General features: G+C 38.4%; 1 protein-coding gene across 2 annotated transcripts in view; it reads left to right on the top strand.

Moving 5' to 3' along the window:
* LOC113075303 (rab GTPase-activating protein 1-like) overlaps window positions 1-21,837 on the top strand; it is a 49,867-nt gene that overhangs the window by 16,055 nt on the left and 11,975 nt on the right. Inside the window, exons 2-7 of one of the 2 annotated variants that reach the window (XM_026247996.1) lie at window positions 7,458-7,663; window positions 10,289-10,318; window positions 16,820-17,048; window positions 19,088-19,295; window positions 19,391-19,565; window positions 20,929-21,077. In XM_026247996.1, the coding sequence (XP_026103781.1) occupies window positions 7,514-7,663; window positions 10,289-10,318; window positions 16,820-17,048; window positions 19,088-19,295; window positions 19,391-19,565; window positions 20,929-21,077 (941 nt within the window). In that variant the 5' untranslated portion in view covers window positions 7,458-7,513. The remainder of the gene's footprint in view (window positions 1-7,457; window positions 7,664-10,288; window positions 10,319-16,819; window positions 17,049-19,087; window positions 19,296-19,390; window positions 19,566-20,928; window positions 21,078-21,837) is intronic. The other variant, XM_026247997.1, reaches the window with a different exon arrangement.

The following is a 21,837-nucleotide window of genomic DNA, read 5'->3' as shown; positions in this document are numbered from 1 at the left end:
TTCATAACCGAATGGCATTCATCTGCGATTATGACGTGGTATTGCGTAGCTTGTCAGTGAACTATGACTCTGTGTAGTATGTTTGAAAGCAGGTGATTGATATTTAGTACTAATCACAGAACCGGCTTTACTAAAGAGACATGCATCGCATGACAATTGCATGCAATTAATCGTGCAGCCCTACTGCTTATCTTTCTCTCATTAATCTGCTTGTGTGTCTATTTCATGCAAATCCATGTGGATATCTTTGGACAAGGTTATGAAGTCAGTCGTTTGACCATTAGTCTGTTTGAGGAGCCACTCCTCTATCTTAAACCAGTAGCATAATACACACAGCTCATTGTCAGAGTTATGTGAGGCCTGTGTACCGCTGGTTTCTGGCCATTGCTCCCCAGGGTGTAGCGCTGAGCCTGGTCTCCATTAGGACAAAGCACAATATGTCCAGTCAGGAAAACCAAAGCTCATTCGCAAAGGAACAACTTGCTATTCAACACCCTCTCTCACAGTGTGCCAGCAGCCTGAACCCACTGACCTGTGAAGCAACATGTGTCTCTCCTGCTACCGTTTGTGTTAGGGATAGTTCACCCCAAGATAAAAACACTGTCATCATTTGCCCACTACAAAAGAAGTTAATTAGCAGAATGACCAAGCTGCGTTTTCCATATAATGAGAGTGTGCGGTGACCACATCAGCAGCTGGCCTAAAATGTTGTCTAAATTGTTGTCATCTGTGACTCCCACCAGTCTCAGTTTCATTCCTTGTTTGCAGAAGTTGGTAATGACTAGTAATCAAGCGAGCCAATAATAAAACAGCAAAGACAAACATCTGTGACATGCAAATACATGTTGAGTCAGTCAAATTGTTTTGCAATATTCTGCAGTTTGAGCAAGTCAAAGGTAAGCACATGGTTTGTTTCAGTTTAATTTATCCAGACTGGGCAAGAATTACAAAATGCTAATATTTGCCTGGCATTGTGTGGTGACAGCCTTGTGGCTTTCTTTGACTTTGATTGAAGTTCCTACATGGTAAACTGCCTAAACAGGTGTGTCCAAAAAGTTCCCTGCATGGCTCACATCCAACTCTGACAATAGATTGCATCATTTATTAGCAGTATCAGCCAGTATTATTTTGAAAAGCCTTGCTGTAACTACATTAAATTCCAGTGAACAATTGTTCTGTTTTTTTTAATAATCCGTAAAAAGCAGAATTAGTTTTAGCAACCTACTTTGGTTTACTAAACTTGACTAAGTTAATGCAACAACTTTTACAGCATTAAGCATATTACTCTAGGTTTATGCTGTTTTTGTTTGCATACTTTTTTTAATATTGCCTGTTCAAATGAATATTAATGGTTTCTAAACAATCATGAATTAACAATGAACAATAATAAATATGTTTTCTGTTCACAATAACAATGCTTTGTTTCTTGAAACCTCTTAAAGTCTTTATTAACTCTAAATAGACACAACGTCGTTGAACTTTCTGTTTATCAAGAATCACAAAAATATTAAAGGGGGGGGTGAAATGCTCGCTTTCACTCAATATCCTGTTAATCTTGAGTACCTATAGTGTAGTACTGCATCCTTCATAACTCCAAAAAGTCTTTAGTTTTATTATATTCATAAGAGAAAGATAGTCTGTACCGATTTTTCCCGGAAAAACACGACCGTCTGGAGGCGTGACGTGTGGGCGGAGCTAAAGAATCACGAGCGCCAGTAGGCTTTTGCGTTGAGAGCATGTGGAAGCTGTGACATTATCGTGAGGGAAAAACCATCATCCAAAACAAACCATGGCTTACAGTCAGATTCAGCCGTTTATTTATGATTCAGAATCAGATCCCGAGGCTGAAACTGAACGAGAGCAGCAGCAGCAACGACTCGCTCTGAGCGGGGCTCGAACCGGAGTCTCCGGCATGGGAGGGGACGCACTAACAAGGAGGCAGAGATATTTTAAGCAGTTTTACTCACCGCCTGCGGTTCCAACACACGATCGTGACCCTTTTTCCTTGGGATTGCATCATCCTTAAGAAATAAACGATATGCAAATCCGTCGTCAAACTGGGCCTTGTTTGTAAAACAAGCATCTTCGAAATGCAGGGAACAAACACAAACACTTGCACAACTCCGTTGATGCTCTGTAAAAATAAACTCCATCCACTTGTCCCTTAATGCTGTTTTTTTTTTGGTAATCTGTGCAGGGTTGTCTTGCCCTGGCAACCAAAAACACACTTCTTTTGTGACTTTTCGCGATGCTCTCGCTCTGATCAGTGAAGTCTGTTGTGCTCTCAGTGCTGTGCTCTACGTGAGCGTGCGCTCTTCCGGCAGAAGTGCCCTAGGACCCATATAAGGAAATTCCACTCCATCTAACGTCACACAGAGCCATACTCGAAAAAAACTTTCCGAAACTTGTGACAAACCGGAAGGAGTATTTTGGGAACAAAAATACTCCTTCAAACGTACAACTTAATTTTTGAAACTTTGTCCATGTTAAGCATGGGAATCCAACTCTTTAACAGTGTTAAAAACTCACTATGCATGAAATAGCATTTCACCCCCCCCCCCCCCCCCCAAAGGTTTTTTTTGAATCTTTGATTGTGTTTACAGTGTGCAATATAACATGTGTTCATGTTTCGCGTGTAAAAAAAACAGTATTTTTCACATAAAAATCTGCATACCGCTGCTTTCACTGTCATAAAAATGGGCTGATGACTTCCTTGTTCTATGAAGTCCCTCCTTCAGAAATACGTAACGAGATCTGATTGTGTCAGCGGTTCCTGTGTTGTGATTCGACACAAGCTTAGAGCACGTTACCCTCCTGGAAACGCGATTGGGCTAGTTTTAAGAAACAGGTGGGTAGGATTTGTTTTGAAAACTGCTGGAGATGTACTTATAATCACAGGAGTGTTTTTACTGACGAAATGCGCATGAAAATCTCATCCGATTTTTTTGCACAGCCCTACCATCTAGTTAACAAAGCTAAACAGCGTTGCCATTTGTGTAATAAGTTACAGAAACTGTTAAACGCACCAACTTAAATAAAAAAATACACTTACCAGTTGTGGTCCATAAACAACGCCTTCTCCAGACAAAGAGGGAACTGCTCCATCTTTCACGAATAATCTTTGTGCGAATCCAGCATTACACTGATTGAGATTGAGGAAGCTGTCCTCAGGAAAATGTGCTGCACATAGTTTTACATGTGGATTATAATTTTCGGGAACAGAGTTAAACATAAATTGTAACCATTGATCTCAAAGTACAGCGACCCTGGGAAGCCCAAACAAAGATGATTGGACTCCGAGATGAAAATAACAGCTTTTCGACGACATGGCGACAAACACAAACGCAGCTCTTCCTCTTTTCCGTCGGAGCACAACAAGACCACGCCCCCTTTTTTGTGTATTCCTGTGGGAGGAGGTTAGTCAAAAAACTGTTTTAAGCCCCTTTCACACTGCACGTCGAACCCGCAATATTCCCGTAACATTGCCTGGTCGCCTTCTCTGTGAAAGCAACCACGTCCCGGAATTGATTACCGAATTGAACCCGGGTCGGGGACCTAGTAACATTGCGGTAATCGATCCGGAACGAGCGCTGTGTGAACAAAAGCCAGATCTAATTCCGTATCGAAGTGATGACGCACGTTATCAGTTAAAGTATAACGTGCCAAGCGTTGTCGACTCGTACATTACACGTCACGCACTGATGTCACGTGTCGTTACGGGATCTTCAAGGGTTGTGTGTGAAAGCACGCACATATACCGGGTCATCACTGGCAGTGTGAAAGTGCCAAATCTAGCGACCAGGGAACAATTACAGGAACACTTTACCCCTGTATTTGCCGGAATGGCAGTGTGAAAGGGGCTTTAGTGACATTATTACTGCAGGAACTAGAGGGCTGTAGTCCAAACGGGTCGTTCGTTGTAGGTGAATTCTGTTAAATAAAATATCTCGCTTGGCATTGAACTTTGAGCTTTAGAATTTTACAGATATTATTTATACTCTTACAACAACATTACACACTAACTAAAGTTTAAAACATGGGATCACGAAGAAGGGGACCTCTAAGCAGCAAAATGGTTTACAGCATTGATAATAAGAAATGCTTGAGAATAAAATCATTAAAGGATCATGTGACACTGAAGACTGCTGAAATATAGCTAACTGTTAATTCTCTAAGACGGTCCCATTGAAACTGATTCTTGTCTGCAGATCTTATAACATTTGTCACAGGTCAATAACTCACTGTTGTTCATTGTATCAACATCCTCTTTGTACAGGACTTCTGGGATTGTAATACATTGGAGCACATTGTGTGTGTATTGTGGGTTCTGGTCATTCTTCGACACTTCCTCTAAGGATCTGCAGAAGAATCAGTAGAGTGAAATGAGGCGGCTGCTTTTGTTAGTCTTTCATGTCTGGACCTGTACAGTCCCATTATTTCCCTCCCGTATCCAAATATAGTTCAGTGCTGACCCTCTGCCAATCCCTCTCAGCCATTCCAAATAAACACAGGTACAGCTCTCATAAACACATCTATCATTCATTCTTCAGCTTTCTTTCCTGTTGCAATAGAATTAAGTGTGCCTCTCTTTCATTGGAATAAAAATAATTGATCAGTTTGCATAAGGATGAGGTCATTCTGAACAGTGTTGTTATACTCGGTCATGTGCATGGCAATGTAAACAGCACTTGGCAGTACAGTGCGGGCAGCACAGTTTACAATCCACAGCAGCACCAACTTTGTTTGTCCTTTGACTGTTGCTGTGGAGATAAAATGGATTTTTGCATGCTGTGTAGTGTGTACAATTGGCTGCTGTAGAAAAGAGCCAGGCCCATTTCCATCATACATTATCATTGCATAAATGCACCATAGAATGATACAGAGCTGGAATAGATATGCATTTGGATATTAATGTGCCATGTCATATTTCAGACCTCAGTCCAAAAGAATAAGAAAATGAAGCCTATTTTTAGTATTGTACTGTTTTGGCTAAATAAACTTTTAGCAGATCTGCACATTTATAAATGAAAACAGATCAGAAATGTTTTATGTACTTCAGACTAGAGGTCTTCACGGGTCCAAAAACCCGACAGAGACCCGTAATGTACTACACCGAACCGACCCGGACCCGTCTATTATTTCAAAAGCTGGACCCGGACCCGTGTAGATCCGAGAAATGTCTACCCGGACCCGACCCGGACCCGTATATTACTTGAAATCTGGACCCGAACCCGCCGGGAAGACACAGACCCGACTGGACCCGACGTTCACATATTCCACCTTAAATTGCTATTACAAGTCAATAAACCTGTTGCGAAGAATACAGCTTTTTGTCTTACCTAATTTAAAGAGCCGTGGTCTCTCTTCCTTGTACCTGACTGCCTGTGATGCATTGCAATCCTCCGTCAAGAAAGTTATTCATGTTATTCCTCTCGTTATTCCAAGTCCAAGCTGAATCCACTCATTATTTCAGCTTCAAAAGTCCACTTGATGTCACGGTGACGGATGACAAATGCTACTGTGTACATGTAAATGGTAAAATGGTAAATGGACTGCATTTATATAGCGCTTTCAACAGACCACATGGCCATCCAAAGCGCTTTACAATTTGCCTCACATTCACCCATCCACTCACTCATTCACACACCGACGGCGGTGTCTGCCATACAAGGCGCCATCCAGCTCGTCGGGAGCAGCTGGGGTTAGGTGTCTTGCTCAAGGACACCTCGACACTTGGTCAGGTGGAGCCGGGGATCGAACCACCAACCTTCCGGTTTGTAGACAACCTACATGAACCACTGAGCCACTGCCGCCCCTGTACATTCTGACTCGAGTTAATTCGCATAATAACTTACACTGTTTGCCTTTTGAACTATAATAACGATCGCTCGTGCAATGCCATGGCCGCTGACATTATTTATTTACTATCATCTGATCTCTGTCTGTGCTCTCTGCTCAGCATCGAGTCTGAATCTGAACCACTAAAACTTTAAGATTAAACGGTTCATTTATAATATTATAAAAATGGGAGAAAATGTAAAACGCGGTTTGGCGGTCGAAGTGTCCCTCACTGCTTGCCATAGAAACATGACTGCACATGCGTGCTAGCTTTATCAACCTAAAATGCCTTAACGCAATTTGAGCGTAATAGAAAACATTCATGTGACAGTTCACCTCAGATTGTGTTGCTGATTTGAAATATATTAAACATGAGTGTGTCAAGTCTGCAAGCATTACCGTGTGTGCACTTGTATTAACTCTTGAGTCTGCGAGCGAGCGAGAGAGAGAGAGAGAGAGAGATCACTTTTTTTGGCTCACTCTTTTCTTTTCCTAATTTTACAAGTTGCAAGTTACAAAAAACACAAGCAGTCTTTGATAACGGCCGGATGTTCTCCAAGTCCGATGACTCCGATCGGCGATCCCACGGGTATTACACACAATGTTAAACAGACCCGGGACCCGAGGTAAAAGATTCGGACCCGACCCGGACCCGGCTGATGATTTAAAATATAGACCCGAACCCGTACGGGTCCCGGGTCGGGTCCGGTGTCGACGGGTCTCGGGTGCACTGTGAAGACCTCTACTTCAGACTAACAGTGATGGCAAATTTCATGGCTGTGACATACCTAAAGTTGTTCGGCCATTTATGATATGCCCCCGCCTCACCCCCAATGTTTGGAGTGGCCTAAACCTTTTCAAATTCAACAACTGAAATGAAGCTGAAATAAAAATGCAGTATAATTATTAGATAAAAAAAACATTAAAAAGAAAATTGTAAAACCTTAACATTTTGCTGTGATGACTTACTGTAATGAATTAAGTATAATAAAATTAGTTTGAAGTTGACATACTAAAATGACATACTAAAACTCAAATAAAAATAAAGCTAAATAGAAAATATGTATTTTCAAGCAACGGACTTTCATAATAATAAAAAACTGTGTTGACACGCAATAAAATAATTGTCAGCGTTACTTAATTAATGCGTTAGCGTGATAACGCGTTAACTTGCCCAGCCCTAATATATATATATATATATTAGGGCTGGGCAAGTTAACGCGTTATTATCGTTAGCGTTAAAATTACATTTTTATTTTTTTGACCCTTGATGTATGCCTACAATATGAGTACCTGGTAATAAATTTCCATTTACCCAAATGTATCTGCCATTTTTTTATTATCATTTTACAATATATTTCCACACACATCTCTGCCTCTTTAGCCAGCACTTCTGTCAAAGTTTTGTCTTTTATTTTGCTCTGCAGACACCATGTGCCCATAAATAGCTTTGCATGTAAATGCTGCTGCTTGTAGAACAGATTGAAACTTGCTGCGTAAAGAACCACAAACTATATTTGCAGTTCACAAAGGATGCATTGAAAATAAGCATGGGCGTGCAAGCTCCTCTCATGTTTTTTTTTCTCCTCTCATTGTTTTTTCACTTCTTTGTTTTCCAGGTAATTTTGCTCATTAAACTGCCATTCATGAGCACGTCTGGCTTGATTTAGCAGTCATGGATGACAAGGCCTCAGTGGGGAAAATTAGCGTGTCCTCCGACTCTGTGTCCACCCTCAACAGTGAGGACTTTGTCCTGGTGTCCGGCCTGGGGGACGAGACCCCCTCCACTAATAATGGTAGCGATGATGAAAAGACAGGACTAAAGGTAAGAGTAGACAGAACACGTAGAGAGAAGTTTTACTATAGATGGGGGATTCTTCAATTAAGGGCTCATTTAATTGCTTGGAATTTTGAAAGGCCAAACGTCTTTAAAAAAGTTTAATATATATTATAAGTGCTTATCACATTTTGAAATAATCAGCATTTATGTACCAATTTTTTTGTAATGACCAGCTATTAATTTAAGTAGGTTGGGCTGCACGATTAATCTAAATAAACCAGAGTATGCTATATGGCTTAGTGTGAGTACGTATTGTTTTTAATGTGCATTTGGGAACGCAACCTTTGCCAAATGTCTTTTTCGAAAATAAATTGTAAAAACCCAATGTAATTAAGCCATGAATTTTTCTCTCCATGAAAATAGCCACAGAAGCTGGCATGGTTTTAAACAGAAACAAAATTGTTACGAGAAGCAAAAAAAAAAAAAAAAAAACTTTCGATAGTTTAACAATTGAAAATGATTAAATAAAGCAATAAATATTAATATTGTAATTTTGCAATTGCAATGTAAAATAAAGTAATTATTAAATGAACAGATTTTTATACAATTGTATTTTTTATTTATTTTATTATCACAACATTTTGGTCAAATCGTGCAGCCCTGCAAACCTGTTTTTATTTTCTCTTCTTTTTAAATCGCATTTTAAATTGTATTTTATTAGAAAAATCATAATTAGATTTCGTCTAGCCCTAGATTGAAATATAATGAGAGAAGTAGGATACATCATAGGCCCCCTCGACACAGAGAAGCGTTTGGCTGTATATGTAAATATTTTGTGTCGTACTGGCGTTTCGTCCACACGAATCCGGTGTTTTGGGAGTGTGAAACCGCTATTTTTTTTGCTTTTTGTGTGGACCGCCAATCCGTATATTTTGTGAAACGATGATGTGATCACCCCACTTCTCTCCTCGGGTCAGACACCGCTACGTCACGAAACGGCAACAACATGAACAAACACTGAACGATTGTCTTTTTAATACTCCACCCCCAAAATGAAAATGTTGTCATTAATCACTTACCCCCGTGTCGTTCCAAACCCGCAATATTTAATAGTTTGTATACAGCTTCTCCATTTTTCTCTGGCAGAATTACAGCGCCACATGCTGGTCTGGCATGTATACTACACTGTTTTGTGTCGGTTTCATGGTTTCGTGCATATGCAGATATTTCTTAAGATTAGATAAAAAAAAAAAAAAGATTGGATAGGGATAGCTCTGGCTTCATGTGGATGTGGCCTTAAATGTGTTAACACAGCAGGATATTAAGTATTTTTCAAAGCTCAGAATCATAACTAAATATAATCTTTTTGGAAAAACAAAATTTTTTGTAAAGGTGTAATAGACCAGAAATAAAAAAACTAGATGTGGAACAGGCTTAAAATAAGGAGATAATAGGAAAAACTTAAAAATGAGAAAACAGTAATTGTAAAAAGATTTTTTTTAAATCATGCTAGGGTATAGAACATTCCCCTGATTGAAAAATCACCCCATCAATTTTATTAGAAAGTACAGTTTGCACCACCTAGCTAGTTTAAAAAGTTGCTTGTAAGATTTTAAATGTTAACATCAGAAGCTGTCATGAGGACAAACAGACTGCACACTCTCATTCCATGCTTTGTTCTTGTGCTTAGCCTGTGCCCTGACTTGTCTATTTCTCACATGACACCACACCATATGAATGCTGTCGAGATTTCTGTCCAGTTCGTATCACCTTTGATTTTTTTTTTTCAATCATCTAATTTGATGTATCGACACTACAGTGTGTTCTCTGTATATGTATCACATGTGAAAAATGCACTTTCAGCTTTATGTACAAAAGTCGACACTTTGTTTTAATATTGTGGTGTGCCAAAATAAGATGTTGCATTCATACAGATCTCATTGATTCATGGAGGTTTCAACCACGCCACTCCAGTCTTGCCTCTTTTCAGTTCTTGTGTTCTTGGTTCTTGTATGCACATTGCACCATCACTTTTGCATTCTGATTTGGTGGATTTGTTTATTTTGTTGGCTTGTGAAGTCTGCTCCTTCAAATTTGCATTTGATCATGGCCATGGAGCAGCCAACTTTGAAGTTCTGTTCGCTTTTTTCCCTCGTTGTCTTTTGTCATCACTTTCATTAAAGGAATAGTTCCACCAAAATTAACATTTTACCATTTACCCACTCTAATGTTTTTAACAACAACAACAACAACAACAAAAAACTACAAAAATGTACCTAGAAATAAAGTCACTTAAAATGTATGAAAAAGCACAGTGAGTGCATTCTTCAAAATATCACTTTTTTTTGTGTGTGTTCTTTTGTTGAAAGAATAGATATGGGTTTGTAATGACTTGAGGGTGAGTAAAAATTACTGTGTAATGAACACTGTGGGCATAAACACTTGCTATTGCCACTAGAGGGCATTGTCATGTATTATGTATTATTTATTATGTATTATGTAGTGCAATCCATGATTTCCTGTGGCAGTTAAAAGTGAAGATGTTTGTGCCGGTTGTCAGTCTTTCGCATTCCATCAGTCATGAAGCAGAGAACGCTCTCTCAGTTAACCCATTCATTACCATTCTCTCAGCTCTGTGGGCGTCTCTTAAACACTCTGTTTGTTACACAGGTGATTTCTGAGGAAGGTGTCAGCTTTAAGGTCAGTCTTTATCTATCTATTCCTCTCTCTCTTCCTCTGTGGCTTTGTGGTCATACTGTGTCTCTGTGCCTTGTGTCTGATTGGCAGCTTCATTGGCCTGTGCCACAGCTGAGTGTGGGAAGTAAGCGGGACTGTGATATTGTGATTGTGCAGAGCTCAGTAGAGTGATTATAGGCTTCTGTTTTGTGTCTGGTGCTTTCACTGTTTCCCTATTTCCAGGCATCTTAGTCCAGTCACCTCTTGGTCCCAGTCCATGCTAGTAGCTCTAGCTTGTATTCTAAAGTAAATTCTTCTGTCACACTTTTATATTTGTTTTTTTTTTAAAACAAAACAGAATGCACATTGTAAGGTATTTTTTGGAGTTCATCTGCCAAAATTGTCTGCTCCCACTAGAATTCCTGGAATCGCTGTATGCCGTTCCTATGTGTTGAGAAATCATCTTTGTTTTCAGTCACTGTTTTTACGACTCTATTGATCACAGATCACTTCTTCTGTCTATCCAGCCAATCAAATAACAAGAATAACACTAATCAGAAATTCAGATCAGCTGAATCACAAAAGTTAAACATACACTGATCATATTGAATGCTCAGGTAAGATGGGGATTTCAATTTGGGACAGCCAACTGTTGTTTGCTTGCTTTTGTTGCTTTCATTTTTCTTCTTGTTCTATCCGATGTCGGTTCAACATGCTCACTCTGCTAAGACATCATAGAGGTGTGACAGTGTCAGTGGAGTGGAACATGCCATGAAGCTGAGCTTGACAGACATTCGATGATGGCCCAAGTTTGGCCAATGCTGATGTGTAGCCCACCTTCAAAAATGCTTCATTAGGTTAAAGCAGGGGTCGTCAACCTTTTCGGCATTACGTGCCATTTTTTATTTTTCTGCTTAACCACTGTGCCAACAGACCATAGCCCCCCCCCCCCCCCCCCATATATTCTATATTTTAACGGTACATACACATTTTTAAGTGAAATGACAAAAAACTATTTGATGCAAATAGTTTCTGAATATTTTTAATAAATAAATAAATAAATATTATTTATAATAAATAGTAAAAAAAAGTTCAGTTTAATCACAGTTAATGCGTTGCTTTAATTGATGCACGTGCGCACACACACACACCACTCGCACAGAGATCTGAGATCGTGCTCAGCAAAAAGTAAGCTCATAAACTTGTGCTGCCACACAACTTTTATTAATCGATACTGAATCGCTACATTATATTTCTCAACAATAAAGGGGGCAAAATCACTTCATTGTTTGTAGAGAGAGACAGACGTAGACAATTTACACACATCTCTCTCTCTCTCTCTCTCTCTCTCTCAAAATGGCCATATTTGAGAACATTTTTTATCACTGGATATAGCTGTCGGTGACTTAACATTTCTATCATAAAACGTATTATTAAAAGTTGACTAATTAAATGATTTGCAGCTTCATCTTACCTCTCTCTTTTAACGTTAAACTGATGCTTCGTGCTCTGCTTCTGTGAACAGTAAACCCCGCCTACTTTGATCTGATTGGCCATCTCAGTCATTTTGACATAGACAAGCGCTGTTAGACCGCTGAGACTTTCATCAGAAGCACCGAGTATGTGGAGTGTTTGCACAAGTTAATTCTCACACTTTAATAGTGCTTATAGCTTCTAACAGGCTGTGTGACTATGAGAAGTTATTACCTCAAAATGTACGTCAGTATGCTGTTTTCCCTATTGCTTGCGCGCCAACGATTATCCCTCTGCGTGCCACTGATGGGTTAAAGTTAAGTCTGCCTGCTCAAAATTCTATGTGAAGTTGCAATACCACATTAAAAACCAGACTAAATTATGCCTGCTTTGACCACTTTGAACACTTTTGACCAGCGTAAAAAAAAAAAAAAAGAAATTGTATCAGGTTTGATTTTCTGCATTTTCGCATCTGTAAGCAGGCATTTTTTTTTTTTGAATAGGAAAGGATGAAAAGTAGGAAAAAAAGGAAAAGAATTTCGGACTAAAGGACCTTCAGTCTGTGGATTTGAGTTGACAGATTCTGTAAAATAGCGTAGTGTATGATGGTCACAGACTCCAATTTTTTAGTCAGAGATCAAACGTGTTTGATATTTTCAGACGATTTTAGAACACATTGTTTTCATTTGGTCAAGAGTCTCCTAGCAACAATGTACAGGTTTCTGCATGAGTTTGTTGTGATTGTTGAACTTGAAAGTCTGGTAGTGTGTGATCCTCAGCCATAGGACTGGACGAAATGGCCTAAAAACATAACCTCAATTAATTGAACACTTTACCTCAATTACGATTATTGAATGATTATTTAACATTTGTTTTATTATTTTTGCCCTGTTAGTTAAAGGTTTGTACTAAAAAATATAGCTAATCACCTATTAAAGGTAGGATTTTTTTTCTAATGAACAAGTGCATTTCTTATCTTTGTGATTTTAAAATAATGTAAGGAAACAAACTATTTATGGGTATTTATTAAATATTTTCAACAATTGAAATCAAAGATGGCTTGGAATGAAGACCTCTTATGAAAAATCACATTTCAGTTTAATTGTAAAAAGCAAGTTTCCTAAAAAAAATACAATTTTGTTTTGCAAACAAAATAAATTAGTATTGCCATGTCAAAAGTAGAAAATAACCAGCATCTCTTCCAAACAAAATACATTTTAAATACTGTCATGCGAAAAGTAGAAAATAACTTGTATCTATTATAAATTAATATTATTTTCAATCATGAAATGTGGAAAAAGTTTGTTTGATGTTTAATGTTTAACAAAATAATGAATGTAAATAGTACAGTAGTGATAGAGCAGGGAAGCATCTCTGTGATCTTGGCCTGTCACTCTGTGCATATTTACTCTAAGTTCTTACTGGCCATTCAAACTGAACATGTCTTTGAAAAAAAACGGAATAACCAATATGGCAAAATTATGTCAGTAAGAGATTCTAAATTTCGGTTTTGGTTTCTTTTTGATTAATCCTCCAGCCCTACTCGGTTGTGTAGTGTATGATGGCCAGTTTTTCTTCATCACTACTTATCAGTATCAAAGTCAGTAAGTGTATGATGTCTAGTGTTTTAAAAAGCTGTTCAGATTTTAAAAGTTGTGTGGTGTATTCCAACATTAAGGCTCCAATATACTTCAAACAAAATCAAAGAACAAACTGATATGACGTAATTTCAAACAAAATCAGGCCAAAACGAAGTTCATTTTGAGTTTGTTTCAGCAGTTCGATACAGCTGACCAAAGCAAACTTTCTGGGGGAGTTTGGTGTTTACCTTTGTGCTTCCATTGGTCCGTTGTGGTTATACAGTGGCTGGGTGTGTTCTGAAACTCCACCTTCCTTAGACGTGCATTTAAAAAAAATTTTTTTTGTTCTAATTCTACAGAGGTTTGAGAGGAGAGCTGAATACATTGGAGTGTTGAAAAGCTGAGCTGCACAAATTTATCCGCACCTGTACAATTCCTAGAAAGAAATTGCAACAAAGCTTAGTGTAGACCACCCGGAGTTATGCAAAGAGTGACACAGAGGAACATCCGAGACTAGTTTTCCAAAGCCATGAAAAGAAAGGAAAGAGTAAAGATCAAATAAATGTTACACCATACTGATGCTGTTGTTCTTTCATTAAAATAGTTTAAAGCGTATGTAATAAATGAAATGCCAAAGGAACATACAATAATAAACATTTGTTTTTATCAAAAGTAAATCATGACACCACATAAGATAGGAAAAGTTGTAACAGTTTATCCAGTTTAATAAAATAAATTACAAACACACTCCAATATTTTCTTCCACATCATGCTAACGTTTTCAGACTATGAGCCATTCACACTTCGCATAAAGGACTGATTATGGTTCTTTTGTATTGCAAACATGATGTTCTTTTGTCTATAATATTCTGACAATTGGTGCCTGTCTCACACCTAGACTGCCTACACCTCATCATTTTATCATTGTTGTGTTTAGGGGATACTTGCAAGCATTGTGACAGGTTTAAATGAATCTCCAGCAGCGTGGGGGTGTTGGAAAGTTCGGAAACCGTAGACCGTGTTAAGCCTTTTCAAACTTCCTTCTGCATAAAAAGAACGAATGAAAGAAAAACGAAAACTAACTTCATTTGAAGTATATAAGGGCCTTTGAAGAGGTCATCAGATGCCCCTTTTCCACAAGTTGATAGGATTCTTTAAGTCGATAACATACTTTGGTTAAAATTTCTCAATTGTATTGTAAAATAGGTCTAAAGTTATTGATTATTTTAGTATTTTACCAATTATTCCATCGATTAATCGAAGATTCATATAAAGTAATTTTTCTTTATTAAAGAGCAATACTTAATGTACAATAGAAAATAAGATAGGTCTCTTAAAAATAAACAACTTATTTGTTTCCTTTTTAGAATTTTCTTTTTTTTTATTGCTGAAACTGCATACATTAATAATCGTGAAACCTAAACCGATTTAATGCATTTAATTGCCAAATTACATTTCAAAATGCAAATACAAATTATATAAATAAAAATGAATAAAATAAAATTTCACATTACTTTAAAAAAGGTAGATATAAGCCCATTTACACAGTTTAATTCAGCTCAGAGGGACATTTGACACCTGCAGTTACATATGCATGAATAATATTTTATTTTAAGCATAAACATTGAATATTGATTATTATAATATATATATATTATAAAAAAAAAAATTATAATATACTTTAAATGTGAAATTAAATCCAGTAGGTGACAGCAAGTCACTGTTAATAAGTGAGTCATTGTGATTTAACCGAATCATTTAAACAGTTGTTTCATTCAGTAATAGCCGTGTTTCCACTATCGAGCTAGGACCGGGCGTGCTAGTGCGTGCCAGGGCCAGTCGCGTTTCCACTGTCACTTCCGGGGCTTGATCGTGCCTCGCCAGGGCTTCCTTGGGGCCAACTGCCAGGTTTTTTCGGCCCGATGACATCCTTGGGCCAAAGCGGGCCAGCTGGGGCTAAAGGAGGGGTTACGAACAAAGGCGGAGTTTCTCCGTGTCTGGAGAGCGTCAGCGCGGATCATTTCAGAAAGAAAACAACTTTAACACCAGCATTAAAGACTTTTTAAAATCAGTTGAGCTCAAAACTCACTCTTAGTCAGCAGCGAGTGTTTGAAATAACTTGATCCGATGTGGATTACAATCACTAAACAAGGCAGAAATATTTATAAGCGATGTAAAAGACTATGCACGATAAACATTAACATTACCATGGTAAATATGACCGCTTGGAGAAATCAGACGTCAGCATCTTATTCTCTATCACAATTGTGTATTTATTAAGTAACATTTTATCTGTCGTCTTGTTTCGTGAGTTTAGCTCCACGTTGCATATCATCAAAATATAATAATGATTTTTGTTCGGGAGCTTTTATAAAAATAGAGAGTCTGCGCTGTGGATCATGCACGCTGGGCATTAACATTAAACATGGAAAATATGACCGCTTGAAGAAATCAGACGTCAGCTTCTTATTCTCTATCACAATCGTGTATTTACTAACTTATATTATCTATCACAAGCCTCGTCTCGAGAGTTTAGCTCATGTTGCCTATTATAAAAATATAATAATGTTTTTGTTCGGGATCCTTTATAAAAATAAAGATATCATTCATTCTTAATGTGACGTATAGGCCACTGTGACTACAAATAAACAGAAACAGACTCTACTGAATAAGAAGGCTATTTTCATAAGCGTTAAAAATAAATAAATAAAATATAAAGTGTATTTATGTGCGATTAATTTTGAGTCTTGATAAATTAAATCATTATGATCAATGTATCACTTATTCTATAGTTAAAACATCCATGCTTTTGAATTTGAATAACAAAGCATGCAAACAAACGGCCGCTTTTATCATGTTCGTTTTGTGATCGCGCATGTTCCAGTGACTTATTTCTTAGTTTTCTGATAACTTCTCTTTGTTAGTGAAATAATGAGGTTGCATGACGTTGTTCTGAGAGGCGTGTAAAGGGCGTGTTTTAGTGACGAGCAGCGGAGCTTCAAGCTCCCCTGTGGAAACCCTGCGCTACTCTGGTCTCGGTGCTACTGGCCCGAGGCTATGAACCCCGCCCGGCCCGCTTTAAGCCCTGGCTCGCACTGGCCCGACAGTGGAAATGCGGCTAATGAAGCTGTGTCATGTTGCTCAGATAAAAGACAAATAATTTGCCTCAATGATTTTTTGTATGAGTTGCTCAAGGATTCATTTCAGCCCTAGTGTAAAACAACACTGTGCCTTGTCAAAAAACAGCTTTGTTCACAGCGACCCATTTTAGTACATGTCTCTTTAAATACTAATGAGCTCGCTTACCCCGCCCCTTTCGTCAGTGATGTGACAAGCCGTTCTCATGAGGCTGTAAACTTTAGCTGCAGAATTTGCTAACTAGCACATTAAAAGGAAAGGTGATTTGCAAAGATTCATCAAAAAAAACAAACGTATACTCACTTCTTGTGTGTGTGTGTGTGTGTGTGTTCAGATTGTGGGCAACGGCAGTGAGCAGCAGTTACAGCAGGAGCTGGAAGATGTGCTGATGGACCCTTCAGTAACTGAACTAGTGGGCGGACCGGACCATCTGGGAGGGGTCAAGCATGGCTATCCCACTACAGCTGTGCCACTGCGGTCCGGACCAATCCCCCCTAAACTTGAGATAGTGCTGCCCATTCAGGGAGCTCAGGAGAGTGAACTCAATGAGAGATCTTACAGGGGTAAGAAAAAGTAAAATAAAAATCACGCTGTTTCCTGTGTGTGTGTGTGTGTGTGTGTGTGTGTGTGTGTGTGTGTGTGTGTGCGCATATATCTATATGTATATGTATGTATATATATATTCAGGTGCTGGTCATATAATTAGAATATCATCAAAAAGTTGATTTATTTCACTAATTCCATTCAAAAAGTGAAACTTGTATATTATATTCATTCATTACACACAGACTGATATATTGCAAGTGTTTATTTCTTTTAATTTTGATGATTATAACTGACAACTAAGGAACATCCCAAATTCAGTATCTCAGAAAATTATAATATAACTTAGGACCAATACAACGAAAGGATTTTTAGAAATCTTGGCCAACTAAAAAGTATGAAAATGAAAAGTATGATCATGTACAGCACTCAATACTTAGTTGGGGCTCCTTTTGCCTGAATTACTGCAGCAATGCGGCGTGGCATGGAGTCGATCAGTCTGTGGCACTGCTCAGGTGTTATGAGAGCCCAGGTCGCTCTGATAGTGGCCTTCAGCTCTTCTGCATTCTTGGGTCTGGCATATCGCATCTTCTTCTTCACAATAGATTTTCTATGGGGTTAAGGTCATTTAAATTTGCTGGCCAATTAAGAACAAGGATACCATGGTCCTTTAAACCAGGTACTGGTAGTTTTGGCACTGTGTGCAGGTGCCAAGTCCTGTTGGAAAATGAAATCTGCATCTCCATAAAGTTGGTCAGCAGCAGGAATCATGAAGTGCTCCAAAAACTTCCTTGTATATGGCTGAGTTGACCTTGGACCTCAAAAACACAGTGGACCAACACCAGCAGATGACATGGCATCCCAAACCATCACCGACTGTGGAAACTTTACACTGGACCTCAAGCAACGAGGATTGTGTGCTTCTCCTCTCTTCCTCCAGACACTGGGATCCTGATTTCCAAAGGAAATACAAAATTTAATTTCATCAGAGAACATAACTTTAGACCACTCAGCAGCAGTCCAGTCCTTTTTGTCTTTAGCCGAGGCGAGTCGCTTCTGACGCTGTCTGTTGTTCAAGAGTGGCTTGACACAAGGAATGCAAAGCTGAAACCCATGTCTTGTATACGTCTGTGTGTAGTGGTTCTTGAAGCACTGACTCCAGCTGCAGTCCACTCTTTGTGAATATCCCCCACATTTTTGGATGGGTTTTGTTTCACAATCCTCTCCAGGGTGCGGTTATCCCTATTGCTTGAAAAAAAATTTTCTACCACATCTTTTCCTTCACTTCGCCTCTCTATTAATGTGCTTGGACACAGAGCTATGTGAACAGCCAGCCTCTTTTGCAACAATCTTTTGTGTCTTGCCCTCCTTGTGCAAGGTGTCAGTGGTCGTCTTTTGGACAACTGTCAAGTCAGCAGTATTCCCCATGATTGTGTAGCCTACAGAACTAGACTGAGAGACCATTTAAAGGCTTTGTAGGTGTTTTGAGTTAATTAGCTGATTAGAGTGTGGCACCAGGTGTCTTAAATATTGAACCTATACTGAATTTAGGATTTTTCTTAGTTGTCAGTTATAATAATCAAAATTAAAATGAATAAACATTTGAAATATATTAGTATGTGTGTAATGAATGAATATAATATTCAAGTTAAACTTTTTGAATGGAATGAGTGAAATTAACTTTTTGATGAAATTCTAATTATATGACCAGCACCTGAATGAATATATATATGTATATATATGCGCACTGACACACACACACACACACACACACACACACATATATGTAATACTTTTATTTATTTATTTTTATTATTTTCTTATCCCTATCATGCTTTTCAGTATAATACATATACAGAGCGCCATCTGCTGGTCATTTGTTATCAAGAAACACCTGTTATAATTCTATTCATGAAAATTCATACATAGGCGCTATTTAATGTGGTGTAAAAACAATTTCAAGCATTTAATTCAAGCATTTAGATCAAAAGGTCATGTCAAGTGTGTCCAAAACATTGACGGTTTAATTTTGAGTCTCTCTTCCCATCACTGCTTCTAGATGAGCCCTCTGACTTGAGTCCCGGGACCCCCGTCCCAGATGAAGACAGCGTGGTGTTCAGTAAGCTGACGTATTTAGGCTGTGCGTCAGTGAACGCCCCGCGCAGTGAGGTGGAGGCTCTGCGTATGGTCAGCATCCTCCGCAGCCAGTGCCAGATGCCCCTGGACGTCACCCTCTCTGTGCCCGGAGTCTCAGAGGGCACCGTCAGGTACTTTAGGAAGCTAATGACCGCAGTAACCAAGAAAAGAAATGATGCTTCTTTAAAAAGAGGTTAAAGCATCTTGCACTTGAATATCTCATCAGGCTGTTGGACCCTCAGACCAGCACTGAGATTGCCAACTACCCCATTTACAAGATCCTCTTCTGTGTCCGCGGCCATGACGGCTCGCCCGAGAGCGACTGCTTCGCCTTTACCGAGAGCCACTACAACACTGAGATCTTCCGCATCCACGTCTTCCGCTGTGAGATCCAGGAGGCGGTGAGACAAATAACTGCACACATGCATTGCTTAAATAAATTGTTTGTGGAATGATATTTGTGAATTTTTGAGTGATTCTTACAAAAACAGTCAAGAAATAAAAATAAACGTAAAGATAAAAATGGAATATTAAATATAAATTCTATATATAATGCATGTTGTGTGTGTATGTGAAAATGCATCCTGTTTTGGGACCCTTAAAGTTTCTTTGCATTGTGACTTTTTTCATGACAGTAAAGTTAGTTTTCCATTTTTTTATAATGTAGCATATTATAAAATGTATTTATCAGTATATATCCTTATAGTATTTGGTGTGCTGTATTTAATTTTTGCTGATTTAAAATAATTGATAAATAAATAAAGCATTAGGATAAGAGTTTTGTATTATGCTAATTATGCAATAAATAGTTTTTCTTAATGATATTTCTGGGGGACAGTACAAACCCTAATTCTTCTGAAAATAAATATATGGTTTATTGTTTTTCTTTTCCAATTTTTTTATTTTGTGGTTAAATATGATTCAGACCTTAGACCTGTATCATGTATTTTTTTTTCTTTCTGATAGAATTGCAGTTTCCTGGTGTAGTCTGAAGGGGAGGCTCTTGTTTTTTAGAATTTGTTCTATGATATCAGAGATGCTCACATATTAAAATGTAGCATTCATAAGAATAACAAAAATATATATTTATTATTTCCTAATATATATTAAGCTATGTTTTTGTAATTCTTATGATGTAACACACGTTCTACAAATAAGCAGGCCACCTAACTATAAATATTTATTGAACAAAACTATTAAAGCCATCATAAGTAAAACTCAAATGCAGACAGGAACAAAACCACTTATGCATCCAAGATTCAACATTATGTGCATTCAAGTGTTTATAGCTGTTAAGTTATGTTTAAACCACTAAATACTGTATGTACACTCATATTTGGGTGTCATGGTGGTGATTAGTTTAAAAGATGAAACTGTTTTACTGTACTGTACACTGAAGTGTTGCAATTGAGATTTTTGAGAATTGAGATTTGCTATGTTTTGAAAGCACTGTTGCAAAAAACGTTCACTAAATGACTAGTTGATTGTTGGTTGGCCAGTCAACCATCCTGACATGTACCGATTGTGTGTGGAGCTAAATGTAAAAATAGCAGGGATGCAGCTGTCAGGTGTATTTCTGTGTGTGTGTGTGTGTGTGTGTGTGTGTGTGTGTGTGTGTGTGTGTGCGCGCGCGCTAATGAGTGTGTTGATAACCTGAGAACAGTCCGACAGTGAGTCACTGTAACACAGCCTGTGTCACTGGTGACTGTTTTGACTCCAATCACTAAGTTGTGTGTGTGTGTGTGTGTGGGTTCGTCTCTGCAGGTCAGCCGAATACTCTATAGCTTTGCCACAGCTTTCCGCCGATCAGCCAATAAAGCACCGCTCTCAGCCAAGGCTTCACCAGACAGCGACGTCTTCACCTTCACCGTCAGCCTGGAGATCAAAGAGGATGATGGGAAGGGCACATTTAGGTGAATCACCTTGCTTCTCTCCCTCCATTAAAGTTGATTCAGTTCTCCCGCACATATCTGCATTTAACCCCAGCGCTCTCGTCTCTAACTGAATAATTCAATTAGGTGTTATTTTCTGCTATCCAGCCTGAGGAAGTGAGGAAATGATAAAAATAGCTGAATCTGCAGTTCCTCCACTTCTTTGTCTCTTTTTCTTTCTCAGAAGTGTTGACACATGCTTCCTTTCATTTATCATGCCTTATTTCTTCTGCCCTACACAGGGTTCTGTTAACATAGACCTGCACTGGAAAGATCTCACTTCAAAGGAAGCCTATACATTGTTGACTGTAAAAACAAAACAAAAAACAGCACTGCCCAGTGTAACAAGCATTGGCGTACAGGACAACACCACAGCTCCATATTATAATGTTATATACAGTCTTGTTCAAAATAATAGCAGTACAATGTGACTAACCAGAATAATCAAGGTTTTTAGTATATTTTTTATTGCTACGTGGCAAACAAGTTACCAGTAGGTTCAGTAGATTGTCAGAAAACAAACAAGACCCAGCATTCATGATATGCACGCTCTTAAGGCTGTGCAATTGGGCAATTAGTTGAAAGGGGTGTGTTCAAAAAAATAGCAGTGTCTACCTTTGACTGTACAAACTCAAAACTATTTTGTACAAACATTTTTTTTTCTGGGATTTAGCAATCCTGTGAATCACTAAACTAATATTTAGTTGTATGACCACAGTTTTTTAAAACTGCTTGACATCTG

The sequence above is a fragment of the Carassius auratus genome, unplaced genomic scaffold (assembly GCF_003368295.1).
Source record: "Carassius auratus strain Wakin unplaced genomic scaffold, ASM336829v1 scaf_tig00016692, whole genome shotgun sequence".
NCBI lineage: Eukaryota > Metazoa > Chordata > Actinopteri > Cypriniformes > Cyprinidae > Carassius > Carassius auratus.
This window is presented reverse-complemented; position numbering and strand designations above follow the sequence as displayed.